Source organism: Girardinichthys multiradiatus, chromosome 5 (genome assembly GCF_021462225.1).
Source record: "Girardinichthys multiradiatus isolate DD_20200921_A chromosome 5, DD_fGirMul_XY1, whole genome shotgun sequence".
NCBI lineage: Eukaryota > Metazoa > Chordata > Actinopteri > Cyprinodontiformes > Goodeidae > Girardinichthys > Girardinichthys multiradiatus.
In genome coordinates, this window is record NC_061798.1 from 41,705,450 (window position 1) to 41,724,312 (window position 18,863).

The following is an 18,863-nucleotide window of genomic DNA, read 5'->3' on the forward strand; positions in this document are numbered from 1 at the left end:
CTCCACTGTCTTTAGAGCGTTGAGCTCAAGGTTGTTCTGGCTGCACCAGTCCAACAGATGGTCCACCTCCCATCTGTACGCAGACTCATCACCATCAGAGATGAGTCCGATCAGGGTGGTGTCGTCCGCAAACTTCAGAAGCTTGACAGACTGGTGACTGGAGGTGCAGCTGTTGGTGTACAGGGAGAAGAGCAGAGGAGAGAGAACACAGCCTTGGGGGGAACCGGTGCTGATGGTCAGGGAGTCAGAGACGTGCTTCCCCAGCCTCACGCGCTGCTTCCTGTCAGACAGGAAGTCAGTGATCCACCTGCAGGTGGAGTCGGGCACACAGCTGGGAGAGCTTCTCCTGTAGCAGAACTGGGACGATGGTGTTGAAGGCAGAGCTGAAATCCACTGGTGGGGGGGAACTTCAGGGTGGGGGTTGGAGGTGCCAAAAGCCCCTCTTGAGGTTGGAGAGATGGGGGTGGTGGATTGTGGCTGCAGCTGTTGGGGGGTGTCGTGGGGGATGGTTGCAGGACTGTCCATTTGTCTTTCAAAGCGGCAGTAGAACTCGTTCAGGTCGTTGGCGAGGCGTCGGTCGTTGATGGAGTGGGGGGCTTTCGGCTTGTAGTTGGTGATTTGCTTGAGCCCTTTCCAGACAGACGCAGAGTCGTTGGCTGAGAACTGGTTTTGGAGCTTCTCAGAGTACAGTCGTTTGGCCTCTTTCACTGCCTTGCCAAACTTGTACTTTGTATATGTCTTTGTCCCCACTCCTGAAGGCCTCTTCCTTATCCAGTCTTAACCTTCTGAGTTTGGCTGTGAACCAGGGTTTGTCGTTGTCGTAACTCACCCTGGTGCATGATGGTACACAGCTGTCCTCACAGAAGCTGATGTAGGAAGTCACAGCCTCTGTGTACTCGTCCATACTGTTGGTAGTAGTCCTGAACACATCCCAGTCTGTACAGCCTAAACACGCCTGGAGATTCTCCACAGCCTCACTGCTCCACTTCCTTGTCGTCCTCACAACAGGTTTGCAGAGCTTTAGTTTCTGCCTGTATGCAGGAATCAGGTGGACCATGATGTGGTCGGATTGGCCCAGTGCAGCACGTGGGACGGCGTGATAAGCGTCTCTGATGGTGGTGTAACAGTGATCCAGAATGTTGTCCTCTCTGGTCGGACATTTTATAAACTGTCTATATTTGGGGAGTTCGTGGGTCAGATTACCTTTGTTAAAGTCACCAACGACGATTACTAAGGAGTCCGGGTTGGTCCGCTCCACACTCAGTATCTGGTCGGCGAGCATGCGCTGTGTGACCTGCACGTTAGCTTGCGGCGGGATGTAAACACCGACCAGGATGAACGAAGCGAACTCACGGGGGGAATAGAAAGGCTTACAGTTTATGATGAAGGATTCCAGGTCTGGAGAACAGTGCTGCTGAATCACTGTCACGTCGTTGCACCAACCACTGTTGAGGTAAAAACAGATTCCCCCACCTTTTGCTTTGCCGGAGAGTTCTGTCCGCTCTGTAGAGCTGGAATCCTGCCAGCTGCAGCGCAGAGTCCGGTATTAATCCACACAGCCACGTCTCCGTGAAGCACAAAACTGCCGATGAATAAAAGTCCCTGTTTTTCCCCAACAGCAGTTGTAGTTCGTCAACTTTGTTGGGAAGTGAGCGCACGTTAGAGAGAAATATTCCAGGTAACGGTGTTCGTAGTCCACGATGGCGAAGTCGTACCAGCACCCCAGCCCGTTTCCCTCTCTTCCGGCGTTTCACCGCGTGAACAAAGGTGAGCGCACCTTTGACCAGAATGTCCAAAAATTCCAGAGCAGTAGGCAGAAAAGTTGGAAATAACTCCTCTGGTGTAGTAGACCTGATGTTCATGAGTTCTTCTCTGGTGAGAGAGCTCCGGGTACCATCGCAGAAGACTGTTTTAAAGCAAAAAACAAAACAAAACAATGCGCACCAACACGCCGAGGCGACCATCTGCGGCGCCATCTTGGATCATCACAGTACTTGCAAAATTATTCACATCCCTTTTACATTTTGTCAAGTTGCAACAAAAAAGTTGAATGTATTTTATTGAGACTTTTAGTGAGAAACCCACAAAAAGAAGTGTTTACGTTTAAAGGGGAAGAATCGGGTACTCCCTAATCCAAAACCATGACTGTTACTTTAACTGTTCTCTCTAAATTGCCATTAGGTGTGAATGTGTGTGTGTGCATGGTTCTCTGTCTGTGTTGCCATGCGATAGACTGGTGACCTGTCCAGGGTGTACCCCACCTCTCGCCCAATGACCGGCCCCCACCACTACCCTGAAAGGTCAAGCAGGATGGATGGATCTACTTTAAGAGTAGAGGGGGGCTGATTACAAATGCACACCACACTTCCCAGATTTTTATTTTCCATCACTGCAACATCTTCCTTTTCACTTCCTAATTGCACTACTCTTGACTATAACACAAAAGTACTCTAAAATACACTGAAACCTGTGGTAGTAATGTAACTAATTATGAAAAGATTCAAGGGGTATAAGTACTTTCGCAAAGCACTGGACACAAATAGTTTTTATTCTTTGGTAACTTCTTTTTACTGCAGAGCAGATCTTCTGAAACACATACACACAAACTCAGAAAGAAATGAACAATCAGACAATTTTTTTCGTTAATCTGCAGAGAAAATGCTAGCATTGGTTTGTTTTCAAGCCGGTACTTGCCCATCACAGGTAGAGCTGACACAAAACAATCTGTTCTGTGCAATTATCTCCAAATCAATTCAGGATCTCACTCAGCCCATTCATATAAAACCTGACATGACCCATAATTAAATACAGACTCGGGGCTGCTACTGGGGTGTGAAGACAACTGAACTCAGGGTGCAGGCAGAAAGAGGTAGTAAAGAAATAACAAAAAATAAATGGGAACACAGTGAAAACTGCCGATTAAGGAGGCAGAAATGGTGTTCATGCTCATGGATTATCTTTACTTCCATTTCTTTCCCTCCAGACCATCTGCACAACCGTGAATAACACTCTCTAAACTTTTGTTTACATTTTCCACCCATGCACCATCTGGACATCCACTAATTACTTTAATCTCGAGTGAAAAAAACAATACTGGGAATAAAAGAAGAGTGACCAAATCTTCAAATAAATGAACTGATCCACCCACAAGTTCTTACCTGTTAATGAATGTTGTATTTTGCCTCCATGGGAGCTCAAAATAATTAACAAAATGCTGAAATGATTCATTTAATTTCTGCACCTGAATTCAGTGGATTTTAAACCCTGCCATAGTGGAGTTCCACTAGTTTTGCAATCACCTCAGGAAGGATTCTGCCTCACTCCTCTTTACCAAAACTCACTCCTGTTGCTGGGCAGTTTGGGGCTTCAGCTCTATCTATCATTATTTTGTAGGGTTAGGGTTAGGAGACTGGCCAGACCATTGTACGACTTTAATGCGGTTCTTTTTTAGCCTCTCCTATCTCCTTTTATCTTACCTTACCTGAGAATGTTTTTGCAGAACATCTTATAGAACATGACCTGTGGTTACCTTTTGCATAGAAAATGTCCCAAACGGTAATGCTTGCACCTTCGTGCCTGACTAAGGCACGTATTCTGTAAGCCATACTCTGCTTTTCTCGTCCTCCAAACACTGTGGGTCGAGTTGATAGAAAAGAGTTGGATTTGGGTTTTATCTGACCACAGAACCAACTCCAAAGCTTTCTATGAATCACTTATAATGTTGTCAAAAACTAATCCCCCCCCCCCACAGATTTCTTCTGTTCTTGCTTTTAATCAGGTTTAAATGTCTCAGATCATCACGTAATTTTTGATCGCATCAAAGATAACCTGGTTAAATACAAAAAGCTGTTTTAAACTGATTATTTCAGCTTTTTGGTTATTACTCAGGTTAGCTTTGTCTGATTTTGAAACGTATTTGATGATCTTAAACATAATAAGCAAAAACAGAAGATATCTGTAGGGGGGCAAATACTTTTTCATGGTACTGCAGATGTTCACTGTGCCTTCTATAGCAGGGTGCAACAAAATTCAATCCATTAACGTGGATATTGTTGCCAGTTGTGTTCTCGGCGGCTGTGGTTCTAACTGCCTTTAGTACCAAGCTCCTCCTGAGTAGCTGTCATCTTTCTTTTCAGGCTAGATCTTACATGGGCTCCAAACCCTTTCAAAGTAATCAAATCTGTCACAGTTGTCACCCTCTCACCAACCTTTTTCTTGATGGACTCGTTGCCTATTCCAGCCTTGTGCAGATTTGCCATCTTGTCCCAGACAACCTTTTGACAGCTTATTGGTCTTGACCATGATGACGCAAAGGTTGAAACGGAACAAACCAATCCACTAAACGACAAGTAAATGACTTTTAATGCTTAGGCAATGATTTTTTTTTCTTGAATGAATCTACCATTCATTTTAATCTAGAGGGCTTTGAAGTCGCTGTCAATCAAGAAAAACAAATAAAGTGGCCACTGTAGAACGATTAGAAACTTGGTTTGATTTTGTTTTTAGGTAATAATGGATAGAAGGATTATATATATTATGAAACCGCATGAACTGATCATTGTTACTGTTTATGATTTTTTAAATAAGACGAAGCTACATTCAAGAAAAAAACAGTTTAAAACAGTTTGGGGATGTTTCAGTATTTAAACATCCAGTTTACAAGACATACTTGAATGCACCATAAAAGTCCAGCTGCTGGGAAACCCCCTCTGGTCAGACTAACTCCTGACAGTACCAGTGTGTTGTTGCATCTCATGTGCTACGCAGCGATGTTTACAATCTGCTTGACTTTGGTTAACGTGAGCAACTCAATTCAGTGCAGATTGACCTATGTAACTTAGTTTTCAACAGCAGTTTTGGTTCGGTCCACCTTTTCTCCATTGTAGCTGCAGGAGAAACCTTAATATTCCCAAATAACAGAGTTTAGTGACAGCTGGGAGTCCTCTCTGTTTTTAAAGTTGCCGTACAGAACGTTGCAACGCGCATTTAGTTCTGCATAAACACTCTGCATGTGTTCCAGTATAAAACAACGTTGTATTTGTTCTGTACACATGCACACTAAACCGACAGGGCATTTCGGTACCAATACGTGACCCGTTACACCCCCTACTGGAGATGGTTCATTCTTTTTTATGTGAGCCAACTCAAAAAGGCAATTGTGTGCAGACTAAAAAATAAAAATATTTACTCTACCACAAATATAATCCATCCATTTTCTGTCCGACATTAGGTGAGAGCTGTGATATATCCTGGACAGGTCGCCAAAAATATCACAAAAACACTAAAAGGAGTAAAATATTAGCACATAGCCTTCTTTCTTTCAAATATATAATAAGGTCAGAAGAAGAGGAATACCAGTTTTAGTATTTAAGCTTTGAGCTGGGGTCAAGGAACGACTAAAGCTGCCTGCAAAGAAACACAAACAAGAGGAGAGAAAACAGGGGACAAAACACTAAACAACAAACCAGTATCAGCTCAAAAGAAGGGAAGGCAAGATAACAAAAAAGGAAATGGAAGAGTCTACAGTGGAGACTTTTCACTCTGCTATTTGCCGCCACATTATGGGACCAAAAGGAGCAATTCAATTATAGAATGGGAGGAAAAGGGATAGCAGGAGGGAGTGGGCAGTGGGGGTAAATTGCAAAATATTAAATTCTTGCAGGGACAAGAAAAGGAATCCCTGTTGCTTTATGTTCTGCCTCTAAAATTAATAAAAATTAAATCTGGTAGAATTTTTATTAGCACCTTAAATTTTATATTTCTTTATCTTTTAATCAATCTTATTTCTTCTCATTAAGAACAAAAACATTAGAAGAACAAATTGTAGCTAAGGTGAGGGGTATGCACCCATATTTCACACAAGACAAGAAGCAACAGCAATAACTCCCGACAAGCTTTATTTAAGCTCTAAATATGAGACCAAAGGCAATTTGAATTATTGAAAGGGTGCAGCAGTGTGTTTTCCAAGGGTAAACTGCACCATATACCTTCAATAAATGTAATAATGATAATTGAAATAATAATTCTGCAACACGGTCTCCCTGATAGATGGCACTAATACACAGTAATCAAATAAAGGCAGAAATTACACGGCAAATTAAGACATACAGGGACGTTTTTACAAGAAGCATCCCTGTATGAAGCTTTTTCAGGCTGTTTGTCAATAAAATTGCCTTATAAGATTGAGGATGTAGGGTATATTACAATCATTAAACTACTACAAGAACTTACCCAAAACAGATTAGTACAGGGGTGTCCAAAGTACAGCCTGGGGGCCGTTTGCAAACCCTAGAATGGTTTTGTGGCGCCCCTGACCGCGATTCAAGAATGGCACAAATTTGGCTTGCCAGCACAGGTCGTTGATGCAGATGGAGACTTTTTTCACAACTAGAGAAAACATTTTCCTGACATACTGAAATCCTGAAACGGAAAATGTTCGGAACAACACAAGGTATTCATCCTTTAATAATTAATGTTGTTTGCTTTCTTTTTAATTTCATATTAAATAGGACTGCAAAAATCCAGTGACTTGTACTCAAAAGCAGACCTGGATGCCTCCAAATCTGCATTTAGTAAATTTATTTATTTAAGAAAACAAACATCTGTAAAAAACAAAACGGAAAATTTTCTGCGTTTCTCTTAATGAGGCAAAAATATGAAACCTTTTTTGTGTTTTGGAGATATATTGATTTACAGATCCTTCAAAATCAACTACTTTATTTGACTAAATTACTGCCTGTGTAGTTTATTGTTGAGCAGGAAGAAAAATAAGACATTTTGGGGTTTTTATAAAGAAAAACACATCTTGCACATGTATAACATGGATTTAACATGATATTCTAAGTATGATTTATAAAGTACTCGTACTCGTCGTCTTCCGCTTTATCCGGGACCGGGTCGCGGGGGCAGCAGACTCAGCAGAGACGCCCAGACGTCCCTCTCTCCAGACACCTCCTTCAGCTCCTCCGGGGGGAGCCCAAGGCGTTCCCAGGCCAGCCGAGAGACATAGTCCCTCCAGCGTGTCCTGGGCCGTCCCCTGGGCCTCCTCCCGGTGGGACGTGCCTGGAACACCTCCCGAGGAAGGCGTCCAGGAGGCATCCGGTATAGATGCCCGAGCCACCTCCACTGGCTCCTCTCGATGTGGAGGAGCAGCGGCTCTACTCCGAGCCCCTCCCGGATGGCCGAGCTCCTCACCCTATCTCTAAGGGAGTGCCCGGCCACCCTACGGAGGAAGCTCATTTCAGCCGCTTGTATCCGGGATCTCGTTCTTTCGGTCATGACCCAAAGTTCATGGCCATAGGTGAGGGTAGGAACGTAGACCGACCGGTAAATCGAGAGCTTCGCTTTTCGGCTCAGCTCTCTCTTCACCACAACGGACCGGCACAGCGCCCCCATTACTGTGGCAAATGTGTGGCCTAATTTTGAGGAACACAAAAGACACCTGGACAGCTTCTGGTGAACACGTAAGGTGACCTGCCCTGCACCCTTGGCTCTAAAGGGAAAATGAGCTGGACTAGAGCCCCACCATGAAGGCTATAAGAAGCCAAAATATTTATAAACACAACAACAAACATCGGGAAACATTTTACAGAGGTGGAGGTAAAACAACAGGACCATCAAACTAGTGAAATCAAAGAGAGAGATCTTACACTCATTATCTCCTTCATGTTTTCTTTTTTTATTAAATGTATTTAATCTTCGTTTTTAGTAGAACTAAAAGGTTGTTGACTCATAGACAGTTTCTTTCTAGTTTGTCTAAATAAATAAAGTGGAAAGTTGTGCTATTTCATGTTTATAAACACCCTGATTATGATTTCTTGAGTTTTCATGTTGCTGGTTTCTACATCTGTGCATCGAATCTTGGAAAACTAACACTACTGACCATTTGGGTCATTTTGTGTAATAAAACCGTAAGAAAAGCTGCGACAAGGAAGATTGTAGCCGACACTATGTGGCGGGTTAATAAAAGTTGTCACAGGGCAGCCATGTTTTAAAATCCAACATGCCAGGGAGTTTTTTTGTAATCCCAGAAGTAACTAAATCATATTATTAAGAAGAAAGTCACATACAGTATCTAAGCCTCTGGTGGCTTCCCAGATTAAGCTCCAGCCACAATGGATTGAGATGAGCTTAAACCCTTTCCTGCATACTCATTTCCTGTTAGTTTTTCTCCTTTGTGCCTTCTTCTACCTTGCTCTCTGTCGCTTTGATCTTCCCCTTTGGCTGCCGTGAGAAACTAAGTCATTATGAGCTGCTGCTGTAGATGGAAGATCTTTGTATTTCTAGCATGTGGAGGCATCTAAGCTTCCATATTCTTTGCCTAACCATCCAAATGATGCTGCTTTTTCTCTTAACATCGCCGCCTAACAGACAGAAGCGTGCATGTGCACATACCTGCCAACACAAGCACACACAACATCTGCTCGCTAGGTTCAGACACCGAGAAAGTTCCTTCTGTTCAGACCTCTGCTGCGCGTGTGATGGGAAGTAGAAAAAATAATGAATCATTCCCTCTGTGAAAGTGGTGTTTGGCAAATTAAAATAAATGAATACTGTAAAACACAAACATCTCCGTGGCATACGGAAGCTTGGGGATGCTCCGAGCAAAAAATAAAAATAAAAAAACTCCCATAAGGCCCTGCTGCGACTCTGAAAGCTAGTAAGATCAGCGCTCTTCACACCACTCAACTCTTCTGCAACAAGAAACTGAAATATTCACTGTCTGTCCTGTCACTCCTCTGCACAGATCACTGCTTCTGTTTGATCAATCTGAGCTTCCTGTGGCCCTGACAGTGGAAGAAAGGAGAGTTGTAATTCTCCTTATCCCGCCTGTCCTCTTGAAGCTGCTGGCTATCACAGTCGATTCACGTCCATCTGCCACGGGCCCCAGAGCTAATTAAAAGCGGCAGCTCACACTTCTCAGCCAGGGCTCCAGGTCACAGCTAAAATACATATCAGTGTCTACGGCGGTGAGGTGTCAGGCTTGTGCCAAATGCAGAGGGAAACAGACTCGACGTGTTTAATGTTAAAAAATATTAGGAAGAGCAGGAAAAATATTTTTGGGAGAGGAGGGAGAGAAGTGCACAAAGATATAGCCGTAGGCATGTGTAAGTATGAGATTCGTACTGTATGAAAACACTGAGCAAAAACACTACAAGTTTTAATGTTATGGTATTTACACAAAATAAAAATAAAAATGTGTCACATGATCTAATTGGCTGAAATGAGCTTCCTCTGTAGGGTGGCTGGACTCAGCGTTAGAGTTAGGGTGAGGAGCTCCCTCATCCACGGAGAGCTTAAAGGAGAGCCGCTGTTTTTTCGAGTCAAAAGGAGTCAGTTGGAGGTTTTCTGGGCACTTCCCACTGGGAAGAAACCCAGAGGAAGACTGTGAACTCGCTGGAGGGACAGTATATCCCATCTGGCCTGGGAAGACCTTAGGATTCCCCAGAAGGAGCTGGAGAAGGTCGCTGGGGTTAAGAATTCTCTGGTTCCCTCCTGGGCCTGTTACCACCGCCACCTAATCTAGGATAAGTGATAAGTGGATGACTAAATAAAGTAGTGGTATCCAAGTAAAAATGCTTACAGGTGCATGTTAAATACACACATGGACAAAATTGTTGGTACCCCTTGGTTAATGAAAGAAAAACCCACCATGGTCACAGAAATAACATGAATCTGACAAACACAATAATGAATAAAAATTCTATGAAAATTAACAAATGAACTTCAGACATTGCTTTTCAAACATGCTTCAACAGAATTATTTAAAAAAAAATAAACCCCTGAAACAGACCTGGACAAAAATGATGGTACCCTTAACTTAATATTTTGTCGCACAACCTTTTGAGGCAATCACTGCATTCAAACGATTCCTATAACTGTCAAGACTGAGACTTCTGCACCTCTCAGCAGGTATTTTGGCCCACTCCTCATGAGCGTTTGTCAGATTCAAGTTATTTCTGTGACCATTGTGGGTTTTTCTGTCATTAACCGAGGGGTACCAACAATTTTGTCCACGTGTGTAGAATATCAGAATTTAATCAAAAAGTCCATTTATACCTTTACTTTAGTTTAAAAAGCAAAACACATAAATTGCATGGTGGCGCGGTTCATAACACTGTTGCCTTGCAGCAAGAAGGTCCTGGGTTCGCCGGGGGTCTTTCTGCATAGAGTTTGTATGTTCTCCATGGGTTCTCTCCGGGTACTCCGGCTTCCTCCCACAGTCCAAAAACATGACTGTTAGGTTAATTGGTTTCTCTAAAATTGCCCGTAGGGGTGAATGAGTGTGTGCGTGGTTGTTTGTCCTGTATGTCTCTGTGTTGCCCTGCGATGGATTGGCGACCTGTCCAGGGTATACCCTGACTCTCGCCCATAGACTGCTGAAAATAGGCACCAGCTTCCCCGTAACCCACTGTGGAATAAGTGATATAGAAGATGAATGAATGAATGAACAAATGAACAACCGGTCAAAAGTTTAAGAACCCTTTTCTCATTTAATGGTTTTATGACTAAAAATATTGTACATAGATTCTCACTGAAGGCATCAAAGCAGTGAATGAACATATATGGAATTATGTAGCAAATGAAAAATTGTAGAACTTTAAATATGTTTTATAAGTTAGATTCCTAAAAAGTAGCCGCCCTTTGGTGTGATGACTGAAATATTAACCTTTGACCGTCTCTCAATGAATGTCTGGGAAGTTTTTTCAAGGCTCTTTGGAAAACTATTTCAGGTGACCACCTCATGACCATCTCTCTCATGGAGAGAATGCCAAGAGAACAAAGCAGTAATCAAAGCAAAGGGTGGCTATTATGAAGAATCTAAAATATAAAAATGTTTACTTTATGTTTACTATATAATTCCATGTGAGTTCATTCATAGTTTTGCTGCTTTTGTTGAGAATCTACAATGTAAATAGTCATAAAAATACTTTTGATCGGTAGTGTATATCATTTAAAAACATTCTAAATGTTTATTTTGTTAATTTTAAGGGGTATTGGGCTGAAATTTTTAAATATAAATAAGACAAATAGAAAAAACTTGTTTCATACAGAAATTCTGGCCCCCTGAAAAGTACAGCACTGTTTATAAATTCAAACATTGGGTCTGGGCTCCTTTTACATCACTGCATCAATGCAGCAGAGCATGGAGGAGATCTGTCTGTTCTGCTGGAGTGGAAGCCCGGGTTGCTTTAATAACAGCCTTGTTAAATTTCCTGATAGATGGCTGTGGACTCGATAAAACCCAATGGACCAAAACCAGCTCCACCAGTCATCAGAAATTATGGAAACTTCACACAGAACATCCAGGAGTCCAGCCTTGTCTTGTCCCAAGTAAAACACGTCTGATGCTGCCTCTCGTTCACATGAAATGCAACCATCCATTGAGGTGCTCACACACAGCCACAAAGATCTTACCTTCGTACTTTTTAATGGGCTGAAATTTCTGTATTAAAAATACTTATTTTTAATGGTTTTATGCAATATTTAAATTTCCTGAGAAACTGGGTTTTAGGTGTTCATGAGCTGTGAGTCATAATCATGAAGATTAACATAAAAGCTTGAATAAAATATATCTTTGTAATGAGTCTATATAATGTATGACTTTTTTTTTCAATTTTTAAGTGAATGATTAAACAAAATAGCTTTTTATTTTACACTAACGTATCGAGGCGTAAATGTGCAGAACATTGAGATTCATAGCAGTGTTAGAGTGACTAAAATGCCTTTATTTACTTTGACTTTTTATTGAATAACTATTTTCAAAGAACTCAGTTGTCTTTCTTGTAAATTAAGTTAAGTGTGCTGACCTTGTTTTAGCCAGCTGACCAGCAGTGCATGGCAGCAGGTAGGGGAAGTGCATGCTTCACACAGATAACCCAGATCCCTCCAGCACTTTGTCTGGCACCTTAAAAAAGGACTTTAAACTTTAGGAATGCTGTGGTGGGTCATTTTAGAAGGCTGGAAGCAGTAACTTTTTAAACTCCTGGTATATCTTGATAACAGCAACCGGCCAATGGCTATGGAGCGGAAAAAACAACAAAGCCTCCGTTAGATTCAAGCTGAGTGAGTGAGAAGGAACAGCTTGCACTGCCTTTTGCTGACCAGTGTGAGGGATGTGGAGTTTGAGAGTCTTCCCCAAACTGCAGGATGTATGTGTGCGACAACAGGCAGAGTAAAGACACACACACAGGCTCGCATTGTGTGTGCGCTTGCTATGCAGAGCAGCATTACAGGCAGGCAGGCAGGTTGACATAAATCCAGAGCAGTGGGACAGAGGCAGGACGTCAGTATGAGCGAGATAGGGCCAAGGACCCTGGGAGCTGTGCATATCGGATCAATAAACTTCATGAACGACATCATCAGCTTGGTCACCACAAAGACAGCCAAACGCCAGGCACCGTCTGGCAATGTCTCACTGGGCCGCGGGATCATCCAGCATAACCTTGCACTCAAACACTAACGCACTAGCACACTGTGAGCTGTGCAAATATTCAATGCACTCCCCTCTGCCACGCATGAGCGCGCGCAGAGATGCTCGAGCCAGGTAGACGCAACTGAGATCGGCCTGCAGAGAAGGATTACGTTTGCGTGCACGCTGGCATGCATACGCCACAGCAGTTAGGCAGTTTATTCAGGGACAGGACTTTAGTAATGCCGCATCCTGTAGCAAGAAAGCAAATGCAAAAAAGACAGAGTGAAAGAGAGAGGCAACTAAGCGGACTGAGCAACATAAAGAATAATTTAGAGGTGGAAAAGAGTGAGTTAAGGGATGCAGCAAGAGCTCCTCTCTTGCTGAGACAAGAGAGGAGCTGTGAAGAAACCTGCAAATTAGTCTTTTCTATGCAGATTCGAAGGAAGTGTTGGGCACGAATCACAGTGTGCGTCTGTGGGCTACAAGCAAATCAAAATGAAAATATTTAATTTCACACTACAGAGATGAACGTCTACATCCTGATCACATTAACATTTCAGTTCTCTATCCATCTTCTGTCGCTTATCTGAAACCGGGTCGCGGGGGCAACAGCTTAAGACCAGTAGGACAAATCATCCACTAAGAGCAGTGATGTCTGTTTCTGTCCTTACAAACAGCGTTACGACAGACGCGCACGTTCGTGTACCGTGCTGAGGGGCTGTGTTCGGTGGTTTTGGGCCATCGCCAATATACCCATTTTTGTAACTGTCTGCGCAGCATTGGAGGCATTGCAAAGCAAAAGACCGACAGCACATTCATTTTTACAAGAACGTGAAAGGTTAAATAAAAACACGCAGATCTAAAAACACATAAAAGTATTGCTTTAAAGTTTAATTTGAGTTGTCTATCAGGAATGCACTTCGTCAATGGTTCTTCTTTTCCACAAACCCAAAAACCTCACAACAGCATTTATGAATTGATGCCATATGACTAAGCTGAGTTATGTTTGCTGTGTATCACAAGGACATTTGTTAATGTCAGACATGTTTACAGTGGGCTATGCTTTTAAAAATCAAATAAAAAATTGTGAGGAAAAAAAGAGACAAAGTTCTGAAACTATTTTAAACAAATAAAGCAAACATACTTTACAGTATGGCTTTGGCAGAAACAAACTTAGCTTACAGCAACAGCACAACTGTAATGATCCAGAGGGTTAAAAAGAAGCAACATACAGTAAGAGATGTTGAGCTTCATTTTCAGACCTTTTAGGGCTCAGAAGATCTGATGAGTGTAAAACTCGAAGCTTAAAAAAGGAGGCCCAGCTGATGAAGACTTGTCATTTGCCACTGTGGTAAATTACAGGCAGACTGGGCACAGAGCTTTTAAATCCCTCTAATTTGTGCCAAGTTGTTAGATCTCCAAGCACCTGCTGTCAAACAACAGTTCTCCTGACCGATTTATCCCCATATAAATCGGTACAATTGTCTCAGGTGGACATTGTGTTTTGTTTTGCCCCCTGAGCTTCAAAGTTCTTCAACATCATTCGACTACGTTTCGCCTGTCCGGGTCCCAGGGTTTGTTACATACTTTCTAAACGTTGATCATTAAAATGAGTGTAAATATCACTAAAAACTGAAGGGAACTACAAATAAAAAGTTGTAAAAGGGATTTTGCCCTTCAATATGAAATGTGATAATATATCTTCTCATCCAGATTTTAGCACCTGATAAGAATAAAACAATTGTGCTCGTTGCCCTAAACCTACGCAACATATTGATCATGTCTGAAAGTTTTATGAAAGGTTTTATTTTTTTGTACAGATAACAGCACAGAAGGAGTCTGATAAAGTCTACTGGTCATGCTCTGGCAGTAAACACCTTTTCACATGGACACATTTTTTGAGTGGCAACATAATTGCAGACCACCATCAATAAGCTCAATGAGGGCTCTTTAAGGTGACAGAAAGAAAAGTATTAATTTCCATCCATATGAAATAGCAAAGTCAAACTGACTCAGACTGTTGTTTAACTTGACTGAACAAATTATCATTATAAAAAGCACTTGTCAAGTGGTTACAAACATTAATTGTGTGGTAAAAGTTACTCTTTGGCTTTTAGCAGGCAGTTATGGCAATTAATGGTAAGTTTGTTATCTACGTTTAAGAGCAAAAATAAAAAAAATAAAAAACCTGTTCACTGATGGGTGACTTTACAAAACATACACATTTCAAAACTGAACCACGCTGTGAATACCTCCATTATTAAAACACTGTCCTCTTATTCAGAAAAAATATATCTGCAGTAACTAAGAAATAATATGCAAATTGAAGACATTTCAAAAGGAGCCAGACAATAGCATCAAACAAAAAGGCTGTGAAATACATCTACACGAGACATCTGAGGACCCCTCACATTTCTGTTGCACAAATTCATACAAAAGAACATCTTCTCTGCTACTACATTTATTTAATAAGCTTCTAGATTTGATTAATTGAGAATTCAGTTTGATCTCTTCTTGATAATGTCCTCAGTCAATTATAATGAAAAAGGGCAGTTATCTAAACAGCTTATTATTCATGACAACTGCCATGCAACGACTTAAAAGATCTTTTGTGTTTCCGGAGCAAAGTAATTAATACACTGCTGAGGGATGAGAAACATAAACCTCGGATGTTATCTTAAGGTGTGTTTTGTTAGACACAAACAGCACTTGAAGATTTGCATGTCAGCAATAAAAAAAACTGTATATTTATATGCTTAAGAGAGAGAGAGAGAAAGGAAAGAGCGGTTGGAAAAACATACATTCGGTTGTTGGGGATGATCTTGTGTCCATCTTTGAACCATGTGACCAGGGGTCTAGGAAAGGAAGCCAGAGGAGGCGGGCTGATGAAGGCGACTCGGCCCTGAGTCGCTGTCTTTCTCTGCTCCCCAGGAGTAAAATTTTCCAGAACTTAAAAAAAAGGAGAAGAGAGAGGTTTAAGTCAGCATCAGAAACAATAAAATAAAAGTTAAATGTAATGATATATGATATATGATCAGATGGTAACATTAGTTAAACTGTTATTCCAGTCAACAAACTGAGAGAACGTTAATGTTGTCAGTGTCCAGACGATTGAGCTTAAACACACAGGAGATTTGTAACCATCTGGGGGCTGAGCAACAAACAAGCTTAATATAAAAATTTTCAAAAGCAACATTGATACTAAGAACCTTTACAGACTTTGAAGCATTGCAATGTAATATGAACGCGAGATGATGTCAAATCCTTTTCAACAAAATGGTTCTTAATGCAAATACGGCCTGGTGTTTGAAGTGATCTACCTCCAACCGACCTTTCACTCAAGAACATTTATACTCGGGCCAATCCCAGTTGAGCCATTTTTGAACAGTTCAGAGTTCCTGACTAAATACAGCTCCTAATCATTTTTGATGCTCTCCTGCCAGCAATTTTTATTTATTTTACTGTGTAAATTAAATCCCCACCAACGTACAACTAAAAAGGAAAATGAAAGCCATAAATCTGTAGTTCCATCAGAAAAAAGCCTATGGACCTTTCTACAAAGAAATAATAGAAATGAGCTCCAGCAGAAACTTTATTTCGGCAGATGAAGCTAGACATCATCCTGTTACATGTTTACATTTTGATTGCCATTAAATTCAAAATTAATAAAGATAATACAGAAAAATGGCTATTTGTGATACTGAAAATCTTATTTGGCAATTTCCAAATAAGGTTTCAACCAGTGTAGCTGCAGAGCATCGGACACAGCTGTAGTCGTCTGCACAGTTTACATTAATATGTGTGTATCTATACTTACAGGCAACGTGCACCTCTGTTCTCCTGTGTATTACAGCTCCCATCCTGTTCCTCACCATGCACTGATACAAGCCAGCATCAGTTCTCCTCAGAGATGGCATAGACAACCTAAAAGACGACACAGATCGGAGACTGAGTGCGCTCTATTCTCAGAATAGGAGGAAAATAAACACAAGAGGGGGCTTAACAAGACAGACATGAAAGGAGATGGAGGTCTGTTTGGCCATATGCATCCATGACCTTGACAGGGAAAATAGATTGGCTCTGTGGTTGCCGGATTGTGTTTGTGTCTGTTTTGTGTGTGCAAACATATGTGTATGCGTGAGTATTTTGAGATTTTTAACATGTATTTCTTCCTGAGAACGATTGGTAATGAGGTTTTAATGCACAGTGCTTCACTAATGGGAGAGTTGGCACCGGATCTAGGTTGGTACCATGCTGGACAAACACACAAAGATACATATGCACATGCACACACGCGTGTGCACAGAAACTAGATAGACACAGTGAAACTGGACATCGCTTTGGGGCTCATTATGAATACCAGGGCAGCCAAGTACTTAACTCCCAGGCTGTTGGTGTATGCTGCCAACGTACACAAACACCAACGCGAGCAGCCGCACATGTACATCAAAGGCGCACAGACAGCTCTGTTTGAATCAGGAATGACACATTACGCAGCAACTCTAATCCAGAAACAGATTTTCATGTTGGAAGCTGTCTATTGCTGAATCTTCCTATCTCTGTCAGCCTGCCATTACATCTCTAACAGACATGTAAAATGGGTTTTTAGTTCTGTTTGAAAATACCACTTATTTATTTAAAATGTCTGCACATTCTGTAACGTTACAACCAGAAACGTTAAGACATTTTTCACTAAGCAACACTAAGCAGCCATACATAATGTACATACATTAACTACATTATTCTAAAGTGAAAGGAAATAATACTGTACATGGTGTTCAAACATTTTTACAAATAGAAATGAAATAAAAAAGTGTTCCATGCCTTTGGTTTTAACGCACTTTACTTTGATACCTCTAAATGAAATCCATTGCAACTGTTTCAGAAGTAAATAAAGTCCACCTGCACGTAATTTCATATAAATCCAGCTGTTCTGTGAAGGCCTCACAGGGTTTATAGACATCACTAGTGAATAAACAGCATCATGAAGACCAGGGAACACTGCAGAGAGGTCAGGGCAGAGTTAGGTTATAAAACAACATCCCACGCTTCGAATATCTCATGCAGCACCCTTCAAACAAAAGGTATACTACACATGCAAACCAACCAACAAAAGGCTGCATACCAGGACTAACAGGCATGGAGAGAATAATCTGAGAAGCAGCCAAAAAGACCAATGGTAACTCTGGAGGAACTGCAGAGATTCAAAGCCCAAGTAGGAGAATATGTCGACAGGACATTTACTGGTCACACTTTTCCCAAATCTGGACTTTATGCAAGTGTGGCAAGAACAAATTCATTGTTAAATGAAAGCCAAAAGGGAACCGCTGTGTGGTTTTTCACAAGATATGTAGGAGAAACAGCAAACACGTAGAAGAAGGTCCTCAGGTTGGATGAGCCCAAACTGAAGGTCTCTTTGTGGCAGAAAACATTAAACATCATCCTGAACACCCCATCATTCTGGTAAAACACGGTGATGGCACCATCATGGTGTGGGGATGGTTTTTCTTTGTCAGGGACAACGAAGCTGGTCAGAATTGATGGGAAGATAGATGGAGCTATATACAGGGCAATCCTGGAAGAAAACCTGTTAGAGGCTACAGATGACCTGCGACTGGTGCTGTAGTTCCCCTTTCAGCAGGACAATGACTGTAAACACACAGCCAGATCAAGAGAGAAATGGTTTAGATCAAAACATGATTTATGTTAGTACATTACAGCCAAAGTCTGTGACCTTAATGCTCCTGAGAATCTGTGACAACACTTAAAAAATGCTAGTTTGCAAAAAAAAAAAAAAACTGTCTTTTACTGAAAATACTTACAACTGAAAGATGGCTTGATGGCAAATATTTGACTCAGGGTGGCAAATCTGTATGTCAGACATTTGGTAAAAAAGGCTTTTGAGAGCTATCAGTCTATTTTGGTCCATTTTAGAGTTATGCACTACTTTGTGTTTTTCTATCACATTGAATCCCAATAAAAAGCCCGCGAGGTATTAGTTTGTGTACAGGGCACTATATTGTTGGAGCTCTGTTGGCTATGGGGTGGGGTTCTTTGTTGACTGGACTTGATTTTACAACTGGGAGCTAAGCCTTTCCTCACCAGTTCTTGATGTTGGTGGTAACTAAATGTGCTTAGATATATCGATATATACCATAATCTTACAATAACTAGTCTGTTCTTGACCCTGCCTCCTGCAACACATTTACCTGCAAATCCAATCCACAAAATATTCAATTATTAATCATTCATGCCCTAAAAGATGCAGAAGGTCAGATGTAATCAAGCTCAGAATAAAGAAATGATGGCACGCAAAGTAAATATTCTTATTTTATTAGTATTAAGAGCTTGTAACACTGTAATGTACTTTTAAAGGTAGCTTTCTCTTCTTGTGTATGTACTGCATTATTCCCCACTGAGCAATATGAAACATTCTCATTTTAATTAA

General features: G+C 41.3%; 1 protein-coding gene across 2 annotated transcripts in view; it reads right to left on the reverse strand.

Annotated features, from left to right (window-relative positions):
* Positions 1-18,863, reverse strand: part of LOC124868735 (protein sidekick-1-like) — a 421,512-nt gene that overhangs the window by 237,041 nt on the left and 165,608 nt on the right. For both annotated transcript variants that reach the window (XM_047366264.1, XM_047366265.1), the window contains exons 3-4: positions 16,233-16,339; positions 15,217-15,364 (exon numbers count right to left, since the gene is read on the reverse strand). In XM_047366264.1, coding sequence (XP_047222220.1) covers positions 15,217-15,364; positions 16,233-16,339 — 255 coding nt within the window. The remainder of the gene's footprint in view (positions 1-15,216; positions 15,365-16,232; positions 16,340-18,863) is intronic.